Source organism: Osmia bicornis, chromosome 1, assembly GCF_907164935.1.
Source record: "Osmia bicornis bicornis chromosome 1, iOsmBic2.1, whole genome shotgun sequence".
NCBI classification, from domain to species: domain Eukaryota; kingdom Metazoa; phylum Arthropoda; class Insecta; order Hymenoptera; family Megachilidae; genus Osmia; species Osmia bicornis.
This window is the reverse complement of record NC_060216.1, coordinates 8,033,861-8,057,036: the sequence shown is the minus strand read 5'-3', so window position 1 is coordinate 8,057,036 and position 23,176 is coordinate 8,033,861. Positions and strand designations below refer to the sequence as shown.

At 43.4% G+C, this 23,176-nt stretch overlaps 1 protein-coding gene across 1 annotated transcript in view; it reads left to right on the top strand.

The window, feature by feature from the left end:
• The window catches only part of LOC114882889, a 148,586-nt gene that overhangs the window by 80,067 nt on the left and 45,343 nt on the right, over positions 1-23,176 (top strand). The window contains exon 3 of the mRNA XM_046284954.1: positions 6,849-6,895. Within this exon, the coding sequence (XP_046140910.1) occupies positions 6,887-6,895 (9 nt within the window). The 5' untranslated portion in view covers positions 6,849-6,886. The remainder of the gene's footprint in view (positions 1-6,848; positions 6,896-23,176) is intronic.

The window sequence follows — 23,176 nt, the reverse complement described above, 5'->3', positions numbered from 1 at the left end:
CATTGAATTTTTATTAATAATACGTACAACTTAGTGTTTATTAAGGTGCAGAAAATTTTGGTGAACAAAGTAGTCTAACTTATATTAAAAATCAATTAATTGTAAAATTCACTTCAGGTATAAAATGAAAGACAAAAATTAGTTTCTTGAAATTATAAGATACAAAGTTTAATACATTTTATTTCCTACAATTCTCATTTCCACTTTTTTATCGCTATTTCAATACTACATTCAATTGCGTGTACATTCACGAAACCGCTTGCTCACCCATCCCTTCCCCGCAAACGCTATCTTGTCTGGGAAAATATTCAAATGAATTTCTAATCTGCCGGAATTCGCTTCCTCCACTGGCAAGTAGGAACAGTGGTATAAGATAATAAAGGGGAGCGAATAGGGTTGGAAATGCGCTGGGAAAAATTCCTCTAAACGAATATGCCCTCATTCTGAGCCATAGAATCTTCAAAAATAAAGATTTCCTAGATTTATGTTAAAATAGAATAAAAATTCAGAATTCTCGTATACTCCGCGCCCCAAATATGGCACTTAGGCGTTAGAGGGATGAAGATACTTTCGCTCTGATCCTCTGTTTTCACGCTATTTCCCGCAAAGATGTTCTAACGAGTGGTAGCTCGGCTACTTAAGTTCTTACGCTTAGGAAAATATTTCCTAGAGAGAAACAGTAATGGTAACAGCGGCAACAAACCGTCGTTCTCGCGGAAGCTGCTGGAAGTGAGCGCGAAACGAAGGCCGGGGTAGCTGCGGACCACCCGCCAAGCGCTAAGCCGATAGGCCGGGAATCTATGGAGTGGGCTCGGCTACGAAAACCTAAGTGTCGGGCGGAAAACGTCTCTTTAATGCTCTTAACGTCGTCACGCTACTTCTCTACTCCTCCCTTCTACCTTCGCTCGACCGCCTACGTAGCGTCGCTTCCTGCCGTGCAGGATAAATACCTGTCAACGTTCAAATTACGTTCCTGCACCGTGCTTCCTTGCCTCGTTGCCTCCTCGCTGTTTCTAACGCGACTGAACGATGATCGAAGGGGTCAGAGGGGATGGAAGACGGGCTAAATTTTGGCGACTTTGTAGGTGATTACCTCGAGCGTCTTGTATTATTCATTATGCGAGGAAAATATCTCGAATGCATAGAAAATGAATCAAAACTGCATAGCTTGTGAAAGCATCTTAAAAATGATACATCAGAAATTTGTGCTTTTTAGAAAGATAATCTAAGCATAAGAAAGGATATAAAATTTAAAAAAAAAAGAGTACTAGAGTAGATGACAGGTCTCTTATGAATGTGGGAACACGTTTGACGAATGAAATATTTGGACAGCTTTCCTCTAGACGAGAGCATACGGACAGATTAGATAGTGAAGAGAAGAATCGAAGTCCGGCACAGGTCTCCTCTCCAGGAAAAGAGGGTTTGGCAAGTTCGTGCAAGGCTTCGACGAGGCAATCCCTCGGTCCGTGTCACTGCGTGGCCCTGACAGCCAGCAATTAACAGCCGCGGACTCTCGCCTCTCGTCGTCGACGCAACGTTAGCGTCGCTAGAACGTCGTACTAGACGCCCTGGTAAATAATTGTCCCCTCCGTCGGACGGTTAAGCCACCGATTTGCCCCGCGCTCTTGTTTTCTACCTTTCTGCTCTAACACTCCCTCCTTCCTTCCTCTTTTTCCGCCCCCGCTGCTTCCTGCACGCCAGTCAATAACAGACCTCGATTTCGACGACCCGTTTCCCGATTATTCCAGATTCATTCCTGGCCCTGTGCCTCGACAGTCTATTCTGACTTCATTATTCCCTGCAGATGGAGGAGCCCAACGATCGCTCGTTTTAAATGCCAGCTCGCTTCGGCTGGGTACCAGGAATTGGTCCTGGAAAAGAATTTTCTTTTATTTTTGGATTGACCGAGGTAGGAAATCTATTAACCCTTTATGGACTTATATAAATTTGAAAGCGATATATGAAATTTTTGTTAACCATTCAATTATTTTGTTAATTGTCATTTACTTTTGAGAAAACAATTCCATGATTTCTTAAAATTCTACGATGATATTACTTTTCTAATAAATACCTGTTCGATATGTTTTATAATCATAAAGTTGTATTATGCAAAAGAAAATATCGATTTCAAGATTGAACGTTTAGAGGGGAATGAAGCGACACCCCGGGGACGCCATTAATGTAACTGTCGGTACATTAGCTCATCGAATTAAAAAAGCAGCGCCCTCGACTCTGCTCGTTTTCCTTTTTCTTTTTTTACACGGGGGGTTGTCCTTATCGATCCATCTCAATTACGGAAGAATCAGGTGGCGTGGCAGCGAGTGGCAGCCAGCCTGTACGAGGTGTCTGTGACAATGGTGTTTAAGATGATTACCACCCCGATTCAGCCCCATCCTCCGGTTCGCGCGAAGAGAAAATACAGCGTGCCTCGGAGCGGCGAGAAAAATCGTCGTTAGACAAATGGGATGTTTTATCTGGCATTACGGCTTTTTATTTGAGCGCCGATTACAGCCGTGGGAGGTCTCGTTCCACTTTTGAAGGGTAAACCGACACCGTTACCCTCCGCTGTCGCGAGATTGAGGTGAAACGATTTGTATACTTGCGTAGAAGCGAAGTCATCGGGGATTTCTGTCCCGTAAGCTCGGTAATTTGATCAAAGAAGATGAAATTGATACGAAACATTGATTCACATTGGATCTCGTCACGATTTCGAAGTACAGGTATTTAAAAAATTTTGAAAAAAATACACTTTAACGCACGAATCATCGACAGTGCTTCGCCGACACGACTGGTCGCAAAAATCCATTTACCCTTCTAACGATACATTCACCATGCGGAAGTTTTACACCTATAAGTTATGTAACTACACACGGAGCTGGGGTTAGGTGATGACGAGGTGAAAAACGAATAAACGAACGAGCGTGGCTCCCCAGTTCTCGCTCGCCCGGTCATCCTAACCTCGTTAACCACCGGTACACCGTTTGCACGGTAATCGTACGCAAAGGGTGTGAGATGAGGTAAAAGGGACGGGAGAGAAAGAAAGGGAACTGGATGGACAGCGGAGAAGGAAAGAGTGAGAGAGGAGGAAAAAGGGGAAAGGTATACTCGTCGTTCTCCTCGTACAGACCTCTTATGCGCTATTTAACTTATCCATTTAAAACTCAAACATGCGAAACAATTAATTAGTAATTAACGCTAGCCAGTCGTGGATGAAAGAGTAACGGAGAAGAAGAGTGGAAGGACGATAGGGTGTTCGCCTCTGGGGTGTCTGCCACCCCCAAAGGAGGGTACTTGCTGGCAGTGTACGAGGCTTCTGCAGAGGCAAGAAACTTTAAAGTTCCCAACTTTAGTTCTGCTGTTAGCTTCTAATTAGCGGACAAACAGTTAACCTCCAGATACAGCCATACCGCTTGCCCCCACCTCGAGAAAGGATATTCCTTCGTACCCCCCCCCCCCTTGTACGCGTGAATTCGTTCGCGATCATTATCGTACTTTCGTCTTACGGGGTGGAAATAACCAAGTCACAAGTAGTAGATTAAAAATTCCAAATTTTATTTATCAAAACTTTTCGATAAAGTTTAATTAGACTGTGAACGCATACACGTCGTCCGACATCCGAGACAATTCACTTAATTTTCCTCTGATTAAGATGCAACCTGTCGTATTTCAATTTGTCAGAACGTAATCCGAAGCTACGACTTCGAGCGGCGAGCTTTTCTCCGACAATTATAAGGAGAAATTTTAATTTCAAATTCTTCGCTCGTTTCCACGGGGATAAATCGGTGGTCATTACGCGTGGTCCCTTTCCCTCGTGTTTCCCTTCGCGTCGCCTGCTCTGTCCTTAACTTGTGCAGCTTCCAGATTGCCTGTCACTCCGCTTTCAAATTGTTCAGACACGGACCGTATTACAAGGAGAGCGAGTTCCTCCCGCGGTCGATCGACCACGCTGCATGCGGGCAGCCTTTACCGGCGAAACGACAAACGCACTCGCGGCGAAGGTTTTGCACGAAGGGCACCGGTGGTGTTCTGCAGCTCTCATGAGCACACGGGCCGAGGGGAGAGCCAGGTCATCGAGGGTTTCAATATGCTTCGACAGTAGTTACGATACCAAGCCCTGTACTCGCCGTCGATCGGACGAGGTGGATGCAGAAGCAGATGGGGGGGCAGCGAAGAAGGCGAGACGTGGCGGTGGGTGAGGTGAGACGAGAGGAGGACTATCGTGCTGCGGTATCGGTCGCCTTGGTTATTTAGGAAACCATATCAAAGTTTGAGTTGGCTGGTTGCCGGCGGTGCGCAACCCTCCTATCGTGGCCTCCGCTTCTGGACAATGAGATCTCTTCCGGCCTCGTCGAGGTCGCCCTTGACGTTCGTTACCGGACCGAATAACGGCACCTACAGCCATGAAAATGGCGGACCATTGAATCCTTGAAGAGGTCGACCAAGAAAAGACGTTATCCGTGATAGATCAATCGTCCATTATACGCAGGAAATCTGTTCTTGCTAACTTTCGATGCGCAATCGACCTCATCTGCCATCATTTTCTACCCGCTGCATATTCTTCGGTATAATGATGCAAGGAACGGAGATATTTAATGAAATTAAGAAATAGTGATTTGCTCCTATGGAATAGTAAGGAAAAATCCTTCGATGTTGATATGTCGCAACAAGCAAAGGGAAGGAAGGTTATTCTACTTCTAGTTCTCAGCTAGAGCGACTTGCCTGGGAAGGGTCGAGAGATTTAATTAAGGCAGAGCGACGGGCAGAAAGACGAGTCGCTACGTCGTGTAAACTCGAGCTCGTCCGTCGGTTCTGGTGCTGCTGTCGTAGCCTCGGGAACGAGCCAAGTCCTACCTCTTCCTTGCCATTCTAGAAGATCGCTCGAAAACTCGTGAGAACGCTACACACGTCTGCGACGTATATTCGGTTCGGTCGAGCGTGTGCGTCAAACTTCCTCAGACCTTCTTGATTTCAGGAAGCAGAAGTTTCGTCCCTGCTAAAAACACAGCTGGGGATCTCTGTGCCGTTTATGTTAATATTTTAGAAAAAATTTCGATCTCTTGGTATAGCAGGCAAAGAATAAGATTCTTCCATACTATATCACCCATTGCGAATAGAAAAATTATTTAAAATTTTCATTTCAGGCAAGACCTCAATCTTTGTCACCCTATTTCAACTTCTCATTCGTTATACTTGTGTCGCCGAATCGCGGTCCGTTGTTCCTGGACGCTCTACTCGGAACAGTTCGCAGCATCATCTGCTCGGCGGTCGCGGTTTCAGCGTCAATAATTCGCAAAGGCTGCGGGGCAGCCTCTAACCGACTGATTTCACGCATCTGGCGTTTGGTGGTTTAGTCTGACCCGGTCCGTGCCGTTTGCACGCTAAGAGAAACGGCAAAAGACGGCAACGCTTACATGAGAGAGCGTGGTTATATACACGCTTACGGAGAGCAAGACGGTAGACGATAGAGAGAGAGGGGAAGGCTAGCTAAGCGAAACAGAGAGAGAGAGAGAAAGAGAGAGAAAGGGCGAGTACGGACAGTCTCTGCCTCGCCACCGTGGTGGTCCCGTGATCAATATTCCTTACCCCCTTTGCCTTGGCTCACCCCTCCGGCGCGGTACGGGTACCCCTTACCTCGTGAAAACCCTCCTTCTACTCACACCCACATCCTCCCACCTCCCTTCGGGGAGAAACCGGGAGAAACCCCTGAAACCCCTCTTGCACCCTCGTCTTAATTAGGAGTCTGAATCTGCGGCGGACACGCGTATAAGGGTAGGCTGGTGGAGATTCGGAGGGTGGTGGGGCGGGTGCAGAAGAGGTCGGGCAAAGCCAGACGAACGTCGTGTCCGAAACATTATTCCCAACTTCGGTACGATCGCCGCAACGTCACCGCCCGCTGGACGACCCTTTTTATTATTCTCCGAAAATAAACACATTTGCGCTTCCTTGCTCCGTCGCGAGGCAGGCTACCGTTCGCCTCGAGCCTGCCTTGTCCGTCCCTCGTTCTGGCCGAAAGAACTTCGCCTTGCTTGCCGAGTAATTAGCTGTTATTCCGGTACACCGAGCCTCAAGTTAAATATTACGATACATGTACACTGTTAAGCGTACTAGGGCTTTCCTTGGGAGAAGAACCGATATAGGGGAAGTTTCATATTTCTACCACTCGTTTTCATATTTGGGAGTTCTAATTTACACGAAAGTTTTAATTTGGATTCGACATTTGTTTGCAATTTGACAATCAAAGAAAATTACCAGCCATCAAATCCTATCGTCTTGAGCAAAACGAAACGGGAACAAGGAAGGTTACAATCGCGATAATGTCAAAATAATTAATTATCGCCGCAGGGTGGATTTAGTTTTAAAGAAATTCGTTCTACGCGCATGTACGTTCCAATATCGGTGGAGCCTCTCCGTCCATGAGCATATTTACATGCATGGTACATACAGCTCAAGTATATAGAGGGTAGGTGGCTGAACCGAGAGGATATTGGGGTTAGGCCATTCATTAGATTACGGGAATTCGGTGGTGCCCGTTCAGGGGTGGAAGAGAAGAGAAGATTGGGGGTGAAGATGGAGGAGTGGATGCACGGTCGAGCACTAACCTGCGTGCACTAGCTGCCGTCACGAGGCACAGAAACGAGGGAAAGGGTTGAAAAGACGAGCTTGTAGAAAGCAAGAAAATTACCCCTTTTTGCAGGTGAACGACAGTTAGCTTGCGTGTCGAACACGATGGGATCCTCTTTGACATATTTATGCAAAGGCAATGAGATTCAATAAAGAAATTACTATGAATAATTTTAGTCTCGTTTAATAATTATTATTAAACTAACATCTATTTTCTTTTGTTGCAGAGTCGGCTTTCGTAAGGCGGGACTATCCCCGCCAAATCATGAACAAGGTAAAGTTCCAGAATTTTATATTATAATTTAAAAATTGTGCTCTTTCTCGAATACGTGTGTCTTCGATACGAAGGGAATAATGTGTACTTAGCAACCCCTTCAACGATTTACACCTTCCGTCAACGAGTCAGTTACCAGGGATAATCGATCCAACATATTTAATCGCTTTTCATGTATTATACTATGCCAACAATTCCCCCGCAAGTGCAAATCTATTGATTTAGCTGTAATAATACTCGGCAAATCTTTATTTTTAAAATATCATCTAAAAATCAATTTTTAAAATCTCTCCCCTTCGACCAAGCGTATGAAGCAAACACTGCATAAACGGCAGATTAACAGAGAATTTTACGAGTCCATCGTTTCTGAAGTTGCGGAGGATAACTAAAATCGTAGAGAAAAGTTTTTAACTTGGCCGTGCGTTTAGAAGTCACGGTGTAACCGTGGGAGGGGGGTTTGGTTACACGAAGTTGTTCGCGCCTTCGTGTACGTGTATACGTCTGTATCCGTGCTAGAATGTATATGTATAACCTGAGCCTCATTTGTAGGCCCTTTATGCGCCGTCTGCCTTTCCTCATTATGCATTGCACATGAGAAAACTTGCTTGGAATCTCTTTCCATCTCGTTCCCTCCTACGGTGTCTGCCTCTCTTCTGCAGCTCCCATTCGACGAGGTGGGGTGTTGATCCCTTCACCCACACACCCGCCCCTCCCCCACGCTTCTGTTCGCGTCTGTGTACTTCGGTAGCTCTGCTTCTTTATAAACTTTTAATGACGGCAAAGCCTAATCGACAGAACGAGCGAGCGAGCATACCTAGCTTTGCCCGGTCGCGAAAGCTATCCAAGAGAATCAACGTTGAATCTCGATTTTCGATACTCGATGGCGGCCAATGGGTGCTCGCAGAATTCGACGTAATGGCTCTAGCGTTCGTTGATTATCATGAATTATTTTTGTTCCTCTAAAAAATTGTCAATTTGACTGCCTTAATTTGAGAAAAGGTACACGGTTGTAATAATACAATTTCTTGAAGAGTTTCTAAGTAATCAAAATTATTTCTAGAGTCAGCTTCTGTAATTATAAGAGTGAAATATCTTAACACTTTACATTTCTTTGTTTAATTTCTGTTTATATAATTTCTCCTACAATGTGATCTAAAACACGTCGGTACAGTTCGACGCATCGACTTTAGCTTGACAAGACAGTTAAGATAGCGTTTCCCGATTCGCGTGCAAAAGTGCGCTGAAGCGCTTTCGATTTGCAACAAATCATTCAGCGTTTACGCCCGGCTAGCCGCCCAGTTGAATTAAACTTCCACCGGAAACTTCGTTCTCCGCCCGTTGCTCCGACGGCATGCGTATTTGCAATATATAGCGAACAGTTTATACCTGCGAGCACTGCTTTCCAAACTTTGCTACACAAACCTTAGCGAGTAGGCGGTTAGCTGTTTGCTATACTGCAATAGCCGCTCGTTAAGAGCTGACGAAAATTAACATGTCTTCAAACAGGAATGGATTAAGGTACACTGATGGACAGTATTTTTCTAACGATTTAACTTTGATATTTATAAAAAATTTTTCAACTTTATTTATAGAAAAGTTCTGGACCTTTTAATAGTTTATTCCAAGTAAACATCAGGTATTATAAATTTAAACTACAATGAATATTTCTTATGCTTTTTATTGTAATTAATTACATCGTTAGAGTTTTATAAATTAATTGCATTTTAGCTTCTACCTTATACCAGAAAATTGAGCCAGATATTATACGACTGACAGTAGTCTTTTCTTACCCCCGGTGAATGGGGGACACCAGAGAGGTTAAAACGACTCCTAAAGCACGATTAAACTAACCCTTAGTTATTTCTTCCGTGTACGTTACTGGGTACATTCTGCTTCGCTTTTATATATCCACTTCCTGATCGTTACTTACGATTTCCTTGGGATCGTCGAAGAAAAGCTCAGCACTTTCTCGAAGCTATTAACATTCCCTAAGAGAAAAAAAGAGATTAAAATTCTGACATGAATTTTATAGAGATTAAAAAGCTTCAGAATATCCGATACAATAATAATTAAGAGAAATTAAAATTCTTCCACGAATATGATAAAGGGAAAAAGCTGAGGTATCCAAGCTGCTGTCGTTCCCTTTTCAAGCAGCGTTTAAAGGAACGCGGTGGGTTTAAAGTGTTCGGGGCGCCATTTAGTGGCGGCACTCTTTCATAAAGGACCTTAATAAAAATCCCAATCTAAACAAGCTTAATTTACGTCCGCCACATAATTACCTACCCCCGAGGCGACCGCCCCAGACTTCTCTTTCGCTCTTTCTCGCCCGTGCCACTTCTGTTGCACCGCAAGAGGAAAAGAGTCCTCGGGGCCGGGACGGTGGATGAAGAAGGTGGCGTGGAGGGCTCTCTGAAAAATCTAAGAGGCTTAAAGCATTAAAAGGGTTATATAACATTCATTAGCAACGGGTCAGCCTTTGTGAAATTTCCCTTGGAAGCGGCTGCAATGGCTGGACACCGCCTTCTCGTCTGCAATTTCACTCCGTAGTGCTGGTCCCTCCTCTTTCTCTTGTACCCGAGCGTTTCGGCCCTGCGTCTCTTGGGGGTGTAGGATAGTCACGCGAGCAGAGAGTATCTTGCAGCTGGAAAGGGGCGGCAGGATAGAAAGGAGGGGAGGGTCCGTCTCTGATGAAGATGTCGCACACGCCGGGGACCCTGGCGAGATTACTCGGGTTAGAACCCGTGGACCCTGGTCAAGGCACATGCTAATTGCTTTATTTGACATCAAGAAATAATGTACCGCTGTTCTACGGCACGGCTGCGGCCATCGTAGAGGAACCCCGCGAGGAAAGCAGATAACCATCGCGCCCTCTTTCACTCTGTCGCGCTTGTCCCTTCGTATAAATCTCCGAGACCGACCACCTTGGCTAGTACACTCGTTAAATCTCCTTACGTTCCGAATGGAACGTATCATTGAGCTGTTATACGAAGAAGTAACTCATGATTTTTATTCTCCTTTTTATGGTATCTTGGTTCGAGAAATTATTAGGCTGGTAGATCTGAGTAGGAGATTTAAGAAATTGATAGAAATTCAAATGTGTGTCCAAATATAATTGCCACAGTAATTTATAATTTCATACATAGTGCGCTATATTCTTGATACAAAACATAATTATAAGTGTAGACAGAAAGATAGAGGCTTTGAAGGATTATTATTGAAATTATTATTTATTTTACTTTGAATTAATTATACTCTGTGCAAGCTAAGAGTGTTCCATTCCCAAAGGGTTAATATTCAATGAATTTCATTTAAAATATAAAATCGCTCCCTTACACTATCGGTCCCTTCAGTTATATTGGAGCATCATGCTTCTTCTAATATTCAATATAAATAAAACGAAGGCCGTTTGTATTGAAAATGATTCAGTGCGTGAAATTCATGGGCATACGTGAGGTGGCTGGTCACCAAGGAAAAGGGTCCGCTCACCTACCGGACCTAATAACCCTTAGTTGAACCAATAACCGTTTCTCGAAGTTACATATGGAGGAATTTGTATTCGAAATCGAACGTATCCAAGGGATGATCGTAGCTTCGGAAGCGGGGCACGCGTACTTCTCGTAAATATGCTTGTTCAGTCGAGTGGCGTTGCCTTGCAAAACGATAGGGGGGCATGGAGGAGGTATACAGAGCGTTAGGGTCCGTTTCGAGGTCGCCAAGGGTGCATTTCATCTTCGAGAGCGTCAGCCCGGAGACCGATCGGCCGTACGCTCGATGCCGGATCATCCATCTTTTATCGAATCGTAGCTGATGGTCAGGTCGATGCTTTTCTGCGCTGTTTTTTCTTCATTGGACTCTTGTTACCGCCATTTGTTTATCTAATGATCGCAGCTACTAATCCTTTTTTATTGATACGCAACATAAATATCCAATAAAAGTGTAACGAAAAGTTGATAAAATATTGATCGAGGAAGCGAAATTCTTAGGACGGAATCGAGATTGTTTCGAAACTTTGTCGCTAGTGAATATTTTAGGCCGCGAAAATATAACGAGATAAGAGTGATATATCTTTCATCGTGGCTAGTGGTCACCTGTCCGTTTCCACATTCAATTTTTATGATTAAACTTTCCTTTCGATCGTGTGCGTGTATACGTGTGCATTGCTTTCGAATTGATCAATATTAATCCAACGTTGTCAGCATGACACGTGAAATCACTTATGGGCAACCTGAAGTTCAATAGAGATCGATATTTCTTCGTAGTGTACGTTGGTATTCTTCGGGGTAAATAAGAAATAATTTCGCATACGTCACTGCCGCGATAAATTATGAAGAGATATCTGTTGTTTAGAGCGGATAAGTATATAGGGAATTGGATGATCCATCTTTTGTCGAACAGCGGTCCAACATTGGACGTCAGAGGCTTACTTCTATCCGAACTTCTGCTTTCGAAAGCGTCCATCATGCTTGGACAGAACACGTTCCCCTAGGCAAACATTCGTTAACATTCACCTGTGTCGCGTGATACCATTGGAGAAAGTTCAAAACACCGACGGACGTGCATTGAATTTCGTTAACGATTATTGATGCAACTTTGATGCGTCTGTAATTCCAGTCTAACGTCGTGGTAATGTGTCATTATTCTAGGTTTAGAAATTGGATTAAATTTTTTTTAAACCACAGAAAATACAGAATATTTCAAAGAGTAATTTCAGGAACGAATGTTTCTACATTAGCAAAAGTTAAACATATAAATTTTCGAAAGAAAAATCACCAGCCGGAAACCGCGTAAAATATACTGTCGATGCGGTTCGGACGATGACCGTGGCCGGTGACACCGGTTCGGAGGCGAGAGAAAACCAGGAAACCATGGGAAGAGAAATAGGGGTGACAAGGGGCTATTTTTGTGGTTAGCAGGGAATAATTTAGGGGTGGATAATACGTGGAGCTCGTGTAATTATTTAGCCGCGATACTGACGCCGCCCGAGGTGGAGTGCGTGCTGGTTTTCATACACTCTCGAACGATCTGAGAGGCACGAGCTACGTGAAACTGGCAACCTGAGGGCTCAGGTGTTCGGTCGGATAATAGGCGACATCATCCCTACGTCCGATCTCCTCTCCTCTCCTCTCCACCTTCTGTATCATCGTCAAACCCTGATCGATGTAATATTCACGCTCGATACGCGTCCCAGCTTCTGTAACTTGCGACGCTTGATGCCTCGTACACTTTCCCTTCGAATCTCATCAGCCGTCCCTTTCACATGTTCTTAAGCAACGTGTACTTCATTCGTTAGAAGACTAGGGTAGAGGGATGCCTTTATTTCTTACTGTTAGTCCACGATCACCTTGATGGAAAATTGAAGTACGGGGATGAAATAATTTAGGAGAATTTATATTTTCTTTCATTAATAATTTTTTTTCTATAGATAATTGGCAGATATTTTTATGTTTGAGGTTTTTAATGAAATTATAATTCCTTTTATTGAAATTATTTTAAAAATATAACAGTGAATAAAACTTAAGTAGTTGAACACCATATATTGTCAGACATTCAGTATAATTGTAACAATCACAAAGATCAGTTTTTAATACAAAAGCAATTAAATATTTAAATAATCGTACATTCTTTTTTTCTGTCATATCAACAGAATCAATTCCTCTTGCACAGGACACATCATCAAAAGTCACTTCAGTAGATCGAGTTTTCCAAATAACAAAGACCGCTAGAACGGTATCGCTTTAAAACACGGTTAACCCGGGTGTCGTACACCAGTGGATTTGTGTATTCGTCGGTCGCGGTAAACACTCTCTTTTGTTGGTCGCCAGGAGTTAAGCCGAGCTCTCCCATTAGCACCGCTCAGAATTACAAAAATAACACTTGTCCCTGGAGCGGAGCCCCACGGGTAGCCCGGTGTAGTTAAGTAAAATTAAGCTAAAATTTCCGTCGAGCCGCGATGTATATTCAACCCCTTTTTCCGTTGCTCACGGCTGCCGGTGGCCAGCCTGGCCAGCCATACAACCCCTGTCTCCTCGGTTTTCCACCTCTTTCCATATCCCGGACACTTGCTCGTCTCACTTTCCGCGTATACGTTACACTTCACGCTGCCCCTTTTCAGCCGCCTCGGTATTAAATATTTACCTTTCAATGAATATGCAAATATAATTATTTACGCGCAATTTAGACGTTTTTACGCGGACTCGCACGTCCTCCACCGTCGACAATTTTCCCTGACCCGTGGACGATTTTCAGGTAGACGAAACGACGGTAAAGGTCGTCAAAAACTTGCAAATTTTTCCCTTCTCGTGATTGCGCTTTCATTAAATGCAATGTTCCCAAAGTGCATCATTAATCGTGTTATTGGTATTTTGATCAGGTATCGGCATCGATATTGTTTGTTTTAAACACACGGTTTATGTCGTTGAGGGTTTATGTCATTTTTTTCTATTTTCTGTTAAAGTAGACTTGTTGTGATTAATAACACCTTAATTAAGTAATGTATCCTTGATTAAAGATCCATAAATATCTTAAACTTTTCATGATTGTAAGAAAATTTTCTACCCATAAATTACAGCTTCCATCTGTTATAGAATTCACCTGAAATGTAAATTAAAGATAAGACGATTTTTGAAAATTAGAAATCAATATATTTTTAGCAAAACGCATTAATCTCGTGTTACGTCTGACGTACCATGCTACACGAACGCTTCAGCAAAATCCTCGCGCAAAGCCAACCTGTTATTAAACCTCTCTCTTATGGATCCCACGGTCTTTATCTGGCCATCGTTCTTCGCGGGATTAACCTTTAACGTTAATTATCTAGCGGGGTTCAGAGGGACGGGAGCGAGGTTTGAGGCGGCATCAAAGAACCGAGTGTTTAGCTGCAATATCTTTCCAGCGGGCTGCACATCGGTGACCAGGAAAAGGGGCCCAGGGATCTAAAAGAGGGTGAATGGAAGGGGTCGAGGTGGTGATTCGTGGTTGGCGAAGAAACCGGAGAAGCCACCTTTGGCCCCTCTTTAAGAACCATCCACCATCTTTCTCTTTCCTTCCCTCTTTCCTCCTTCCGTTAGCTGATTCAAAGTTACTTCGTATGATCTGCTAGACAAAATTAAGCGAGTATGAATAGATCGATGAATAATCTATCTTAGTAAACTCGTCTTTCAGATTTTCTAATACTTTGATTAAAAATGTTTGAACTTTTTAATTACGAAACGTTGTGATAGCAACAAATTTCTGACGCTTTTTTCTCATTTTAAAGTTTCCATTCAGCTCCAAACAGAATCATTTTCATATTTCCGCGAAATAATCCCGATTCTAAAGCTTTCTGAGTGCCAATAAGCTCTCAACGCAAAATATCCTAGCGCCTTAATGGAGTAGCAGTAAGAAAGTGGAAGAAAAATGTCTTCATTGAAAGAAATCACCAACGAGACTATCAGGAAGATATTGCACGGGCCGCGTGGTCGCGGGGTTGCTCGAGACGAAACGAGTGGAGGAGAGGACCATAAGCAGCCATCTTCGGAGCCGTGTCGTGCTTCAGCCCGATGTCGTAGCCAATATCGCGAGGAAAGGATACAAACGACTCGAAATAGACCTTGAAAATAGATTCGAGAACGATCGCGCAGCCAGGGAGAATAAGCCATCGATATAAATTGCTCCATCCACCGACGCCGTCGTCGTCGTTGCGTCGTCGTCCTCCTCGTCCTCTTCGACGCTATATCGTCAGCCTGAAAAAAAGGAATGCCACTCGCAAAAGTTTCTTTCCGAATAACGTATGCATCGCGAACCCCCAGGATTCTGAGACACGATTGTGCCCTAAAGGATGTGACTGGCTGCTTCACGAATTTTCACCACTTGCCTCTTTAGCCTGGGAAATTCTCTGTAGAAATGAAATTTTTTTTTAAATTACTCCTCTATTCCGATGGTTCGTTCACGTTTTTACTACGTTTAGATAAAAGCCAATAGGTCGAAAGGGAGGGGTTAATCCCTGAATACCGATGATACCCGTTAACATTATTCCCGGCCGGGCGAGCAACATTCTACGGGCAAACAATTTCGATGGCGAAGAACGAACGCGCAACGAAGGGAAAATGTATTCGTGAGTTTCCAATTTGCGGTTGCGGCTGTTAGAACGGGGCGTAGATGGCGAGGTGGTCGGTCGGCGCGGCGACGGGGTGGCCGAGGTGGAGCAGGAGGTGGCGACGGGTGGTTCGAGGCTCTATTATGGTAATTATATGATAAATACAACAAGGCCTTAGGCGGTGTCTCCTCTCTCTTGAAACCTCGTTCCACCCTCTCGTCGACGGGGTTCTCTTTGCAGCCGCGAACCGGAATCCTCTTCTTCCATCGGTGGTAGGAATCTCACTCACCTCACGGTTCCATCTCGTTCCTCCTCTTTAGAGCTTGTCGCTTCACCCTTCTCCTTCTATTCTTCTATCCCTATCCTTTACTTCCTTTCGCCCGCCTCGACGTCTCTGCGCGAACACCGGCGGTTTCGTTTAAAATACGCCTCCTCTCTTGACGGAATGCAATTAATCTTACTCCCTCTCGATCTCGCTTTCTCATAGAGACCATCCCTGAAAGGGATGAGTAACGCGGCTGGAAGAAGTGTTACCGACTTAATGAAGTACGACTTCTGATGCGTGCTGCTGGTGTATACCGTACGCGGGAGGAAGAGAGACGAGGTGACGGGGTACCGAGATTAGGGAGGAGGATGCGAAATATAGGAAGGCGAAAAGAGAAAGGTGCAAAGAGAACGACTCGGCCGGAAATCCTGACTAAACACCCGCTTTCATTATCACGCTACGTTTACCCGGAACGTCTTTATGGCTAAAGAGGGAGCGAATTAGATAAGTAGGTTACACCGTTTGCTCGGATTCTTTTGACATTTTGTGTTTTTCCTGCTGCTGTTTCATTGAACGGACGTAGAATGTTTCATATTTTCATTAGATATTAATTTATTGTTGTCTAAAATTGCTGAAATAATTTTGGAAACTATTTTAGTAAAATAAATAGGGGAATAACTTTCAGGTTTTATTTAGAAATTCTTAATTAAGGATACATTACTTAATTAAGGTATTATTAATCACAAGTTTAGATAACTTTGAATGAAATTGGGGATCACCTGGGCCAACCCCGAAAAAATTATTGTTACACCAATACCAATCGTCAAGAATTCTCTTTCAGACGAAGACGCGTCCTTAAAACGCTCGGAAGGAAGCGAGGCGGCGTTAAACGCGATCCGTGTACACGCGCGTGTAAACTAATATTCGCCGGTGGTGGCGGTCGCTGGCGGGAGACGAATCGTAGGGCAGATACGCTTGGGCCGGAATGGAATCATTATAAATAGTCATAATTACAACAGTCGCGCGTGCTTAATTCAATTAGGCTGATTAACGTTGTACGTTGCAACTTCTCCCTGCTTTCGCCCTTCTGCCGTTGAGGCAAAGCTTCAACCAGCCGGCTACGAGTGGAGTTCGAGTTCTGGCTGGTCCTGGGGGTGTGTGCGCGCGGCCGGGCAGAGCGCGTAAAATATACCCCGTATCCTGGCCAGGATCCCAGGACCACGCCGCCACGGTATTATGCTTATGCATAGACAAGTTATAGCCCGGTTAATATGATTATCTCTTCGACGAGAGACGAAGAGACGCGGAGAGAGAGAGAGAGAGAGAATGAACGAACGAGCTGCAGAACACGATACGATGCCTGGGATACGGTTCACCGCGTCGAACGATCGAGTTAGCACTGTATGCATATATTATGCATCGAGAGATATAAAATTCACATTTTCTCTTTGTGTCACCTTTGCCAGATGTGCACCTTGAATTATTTTTCTTAAGCTGTCTTTGATGGCGTTTGATTAAAATTAAAAGACGCAGTTTCTACAAGCAGTACTACGTTTTGCATTTTACGTATGTTGATTAAATGCATTTTATAAAATGATATTTACGACTTTGTAGAAATTAGAATTTCTACAAAGACAAAATCGTATTTATTAGCAATTCTTTTTCAATATTTAACCCTTTCGTTACTAAAGACGAGAACTATCTCACCATAGAGTGATATTTCTCTAAATAAATTATTTATATGAAAATTTAATATTCTATTTTTATAGAACCACTCTGTATAATAATTGCAAGGTTCGTTAAATCGATGTACAAAAGAAGATCCTCCGCACAGGGACACGTCAGCTGGTATCGATTCCATCGGTCGTAAAGATTGATTTGCAAGTCAGAACGGGATGAGCAATAAAAAAAAGGAGACATTATTAATAGTGGTAAGATCGAAGGCGAAATAGAAACGAAGAAGAGGGTGAGAGAGGGAAGAGCAGAGTCGTTGGATTTGTCGCGGCACGGATCGAATCCGAATAAATTAGCCCCGCTGTGGAAACGCGGACGAGATATAAAATTTTGAATATGAATGGACGGTTTTGCATCCGTAATGAGCTACTTATTCTGGAAACAAAGCGCAGCTGACGAGAACATATGTAGATGAAGGCTGGTGCTAGGAACAAGACGTCTGTAATACGACGTAACGTTCCAGGAGTCTCTTAAAGATATTTTCTTTCATTTTTTATTTCTCATAGCATCTAAAACAAATTACTAAAAAGTAAATTGATTTCGTTGTATCGTCGATCCAAGGCCAGGAGTGAAAATCAAAAAATTTCACCCTACATCAGTGTACATAAATTTACTAAATAGAGCAGGAATAATTTAGAATGATAGAATTTACGAGTGTTCTTGTTAACTCCTTTCGTTTCTGACGGTTCATGCAAGTTTTGATAAAACGTTACGTACGACGATTGCGTGGCACCCTTTCATTCCGTTTTACGTTCCTCGATTTCCAGATAACGAGCACGGAATTGAACATATTGTGACTGTGAAAAACACTATCATTTAATCGTTAGTTTTATGTTGCTCAAACAGCGTGAGACACGGTTACATCGAGGATATCGCGATAATATTAACGGCAAGGTGAACATCGGTTCGTTCTTAACTACGAAGCGAAACACGATTTCGCTAGAGGATAGAAGAGGGTGAGAATCAGGCTGAGGAAGAAGGCTCGCACGACGGAAAAGTGAGGGTGAAGACGGAGAACAGATCTCTCATCTCGTCTATCCCTTCCGTTAAACTCATCACTCACCGGTAATTCCATCGATGTTTGAAGCATCGAGCTGAAGTCTATGCGATGTATCCCAGTCTCGTAATCAAACAAAGTGATGTTTACTGGAAACGTAATTTCATGCGATTAATGTAAGCGTTTGAGAGCGGTAACACACGGAGGGCACCGAAAATTAATATATTCTATAATTAAATTCCTTGGTCCAAGAAATTATATTCATATAACAGAGTTTGATTTTTCATAGTGTCTATATAAGTATAAATCTAAATAGAAAAATGAATAATGTAAAATAGAATAATATTTAAAAATTTTGAAATGATCTATAAAAAGAAATCAGATATAGGAAGATGAAAATATTTCAAACATTTCACGTATCACAATTCATTACTGCCATCGATTTTCACTCGTCGGCACGATTACTTAGCAATTCTAACTAAAACAATCAACCTAAAGAGGGACAGAATCAGCATGGATACGAATCGATTAAAGAAGGAAGTGGATATCACCGGCGGTATTCAAATCGATTACACGACGTCCAATGTAAAAATTATGCAAATGTCGTTTACAAGTGAATGGGACCCTCGCGTGGAGCACCGCTACAATTAAGCAGGAGCCAATTCAATATCGAGGTCCATTCGGTGGAATATTCAACGTTGCTGGTATTAAATGTCGGCTGGCACGTTTATACAAAGACGAATCGGTGTTATCGTACATCTTACCAACCTATTGTTGCACGCGAACCAACACGTACCTAGGATTTCAATGTTCTGTTACCATTTTCGTTGGCATTACTGACCTGATTTACATGTACAGTAGCGAGCAAAGTAGACATTCCGAAGGAAAATGACGATATAAGAATAGAAAGAATTCTCAAAATCCTAATTTTGACGATTTATAAACAAAGTAATATAATTTTTAGTTATTAAATATTAACAAATTAAAAAAAAAGTTAATAATAGAAGAAATTTTCAAAATCTTAATTTTGACGATTCAGAAACAAAATAATATAATTTTTAATTATGAAATTTTATAAAATTTAATTTAGTAGCAGCAAACTCAGCAAAAGAGTTAATGAAACATTCTGCAGAAGCGCAGACATGAAAAAGAGGCCATAAGTAGCATTTCGTACCTCCACAAACGTTATTTGAATCATTTCAGTAGCGGTTTGTCACAAACGGACATCATACGATTTTCAATTTCCCAATTTTCCACCCTGTCTACTGTAAAATGTTTTTCTCACATACGTTCGACCTTTGACGTGTAGCTGATTACCGCAGTTCCAACAGACATTCAAATTTATCAGAACGTCCATTAATTTCTATAAAATATACTCGTCCGGCAGTTCCTTCTTTTTTAAGAGAGCCCGTAAATTATCTACTCTCTCTTGAACGTTTCGCGCTCAAAGAGCGAGGTTCAAGCGGCGTGTCGCAACGTTCCGTTTGCCGTTCGAGCTGACCAGCGAGCGAAGCGGCCGGAGAAGGCTTAAAAAATTACTCGCCGTGGCGATTAAACGAGTTTTTCGAAGTTCTTTCAAGCACGAACGTCGAGAACGAGAGAGGGCGAATGGGATAAAGTGGGCGGTGGTTGTAGCGGGCGGGAGAGGGTGAAAAATATAGAGGGTTAAAGAGATTGCCGCAGAGCAGAGGAATATTTTTTCTGTGAAACCGCCAAGCGACGTCGCCTGTCGTCGGCTAATTTAATAAAATTTTTCCTTCCTCTTGTGTCAAAAGAGCGAAAGAACACCCACCTGGGATAGGTGGGAGCGACAGAGAGGGGACGGCCGGTTATGGAGCGAGAGTAAGCGGAAGAGAAGAAGCATGGTAAAAAAGTTGTACACCAATTAACGGATTGAAGTTACCATCAGATGCAGGCTGACTTCGAGAGGCCGGCCAGTCGAGTCCTTGAAGGGTTGGACTATCATTAGCGAGCCGCCTCTTAAACGGCGATCTCTTCCAGCGTTAGAAGGATGAAGTTGAAAAAGCACGGCCGGTCGACCGGTGGTCCACTCGTGCCACTTCCTTCGTCGATTGCCTTTCGATGCAGCCGACCGTTTCCGTCGCTGACAGCCAACCCTCCGATCCCAATTTATGCCGCTTTGACCACTTTGACGAATTCAAGCGGCCTCGAGTGCGCCTCGACCGAATCGCAATTAGACGTTGATCGATTGTTTAAAGAGATTGATCGACGGAGAAATTGCTAGCTGGTTTGTTCTGCTCAGAGGATACTCTGAATATCGGATTCACGAAAGGGTTGACGGTTAGAGGTGAATGAAATTGTATCAATATTTTTCTAAATTGACCTTTTTCAAACTATCTTCGTGGATGATCTTTGAATTCTATAAAAATTTATAATCAAGAAATTTTTTATAATGAAAATAAAAAAATATGAGGAAGTGATACCGTTTAAACGGTGTTGGATATAAACTGATTGAATGACTAACAAGTATGAATTTACGAGGAATTTACCCAGGTCTTGTGAGGGATGATAAAATCAGGGACAGATTTGAACAGGTGACACGAGCCAATGCAATTTGAGAACGTGCCTACATCTTCGACGAACGTAATGTTCAATCTTACGCGACGACAAGACGTTTGAGACTGATGACGAAGGATTGTCAAGGAGAAGGTGAAACGTGAATAGAGGGTTGGAAATGGCATCTCGGGGGTTATCTCGGAATCCTAATGCGTAATGGTTGAAACGATCTTGGATTACTAATAAGCATCGATCTCGATGTCGGTATTACCAACTTTCCTCCTTTTAACCTATTCATCGACGTTATCTTATCTTTATTATACATCAAACTTCAGAAACGTGAAATTGAAAGATCTTTGCGTTTGAAATATTTCAGTGAACTTTCTATAATGGTTTCTACAATGCTTTTACTAAAAGTAATAAAAATCTAAAGATCTGTAATTTTCAAAATTTTCGAGCCGATTTTGCCGAAAGCTAATCCTGAAACGCTGGAAGCGTTCAAACGCGTCATTCATCAAAATGAAAGTGCGCGACGGAGAATAAATACGTCGCCGGATCGTATTAAACGTACCTGCGGATATATCGAGATAACGATGGGTCGATTCGTCTAACGGTCGAACCTGCCATGGGGTGTTCAATGTCAACCATTGAAAGGGGTGCGGTGGAGGGAGGGTAAATAGAGAAGGTAAGAGAGGAAGCTCGTCGCCGCGAGCCATGCAATGCTGCGAAACAAATGGAATGATCTGCGACGGGGGTGAAAATAAAGCGTTCCCGTCGTCCTCTGTGGTTCGGCCACGAGACCAACGAAGGGACGGGAAAGAGTACAAGGAATAAAAAAAAAAAAACGCTACCCTCTATCTGTGGATTGACGAGCGCTAGACCAGTAAAAACCACTGAGCACTTTTCCACCCGTGTTCATTGACCGTTTTCAGCTGCACTCTTGCGGAATGCACTTTTATCGTTTCGTGAAACTGATATTTTGGTTGCGCGCTTTTGGAATTTGTGAAAAGGGGAAAGAGAATGGGAATTCATTGACAGACTATCGATCATCGTTTGGTCAATCGCGTCGATAGTATGGTAATTTTCAAGTATAAATTAAATTAATCGTAATTTTTATAAACATTACATCCCTTAAACTTCAACTCATGTAAAGTAATTTATTTATTCTCCAAACGATTTGAAATTATTAATGCTCTGTCAGAAGAGAAAAAACTTATTAAAAATTGCAAAAACAGAACTGTAGGTAAGCATTATAAAATTCCACCCTATTATTCGACTGGTAATTAAAAAGAATGTTTACATTATCTAATGAACAAACAGCCTACAACCATCCAATTTCACTCCCTCGATCGAACAATTATCCCCGTAATCTCGTTAATTAGCCAACCAATTATCATAGTCGTTTTCGCACTTGTCGCGTCGGTTTGATCGTCCGTCTTCCAAGCGACTTCACGGATCGTGGACACAACGCGTGGGCACTCGTTATTCCGGGCCGTTTCTTCGGTCATCACGGATGGAAATATCATCCAGACAGAGGAGACGGGCGGGGAAACGAGCTGGATGGGCCGTGTGTGCGTAGACAGGTGCGTACAGGACCCTCAACAGGTGGTCACTCGTAACCGGTGAGGGTTGCGGCGGAGTCTGGTGGCTGGCCATCCGTCAAGAGCTTTGTGTGCCCTTGCACGAACCACCGTCGGTGGTCGGTGTGCCCATCGTCCTTGAAAAAAACCGGCCCTTTTTTCCTTTTCACCCTAGCCACCGATGAAACGACCCCCATCCACCGCTGTCCGCCGGTAAGCCACGCTCGAACCTCGTCGCTGTCGCCTCTCGTCGAGTTTCCACGGTTGAAACAATGGCTTCATTAATTAAGATTTCTTTCTGCGAGCAACAGCCGTCCCCTTCGTCTTTCTTCAATTTTCACCACGCGAATTTTCATTGAAAAGATTCAATTTTTAGCGGGCCACTTAACGAAGCTGAGATTTTGACTCCTACAGAATTAGTCAATTTTATCTCCAAGGACTTTTACTATATTACCATTTTTCGAATAATGTTTAATCCTATAAGAATCCATAAGAAACCCTGAAATATTTGGCTGCCCTGTCGACCGTGCTTTATCAACCACCACCGCAGAGGCAGTAGATTTTGAAAACCTGCTTCCTGGGCGTTCCAGCGAAGAAAATCGTGGCACCAACGGCGCCAGATTCAGAAGCTGGCTGAATAAGAACCGGCAAGAGGGAGAGGGGAACAGGGCAAAGATCCGGATTTAAGGCGTCGTCCGTGAAAGCCCTCTGGAGGCGGCGGAGACTTGGTCGGGGGGTAGTTTAAGAGAAAGAGAAAATGGCTTGGGATGGAAAAGCAGGCGGTAGAACGACGACGACGAGTACAGGCGTGTCAGAGTGTAAGTGCTAAGATCTTGGAGTGCATTAACATGCCCCGGAGGCAGACTGAGTACAACCCTTCTTACATCCAGATCTCGAAGCGAGACCACCGAGGCTCGGGGTGACGCTAGGGTACCGGAATGGCTGCTTGCGGCAGAGACGGGTATGGGTATAGAAAGAAGAACGGATACCATGAAGAATCTCGCTTAATTGTATTAAAAATGCTTTATCTCCGTTGAAACTTGCCCCACGGAATTCAGCTTTCCGAGATTTTTCCCGTTGACGAAGGCTGATTTAACGCCGCCAGACATTCGCG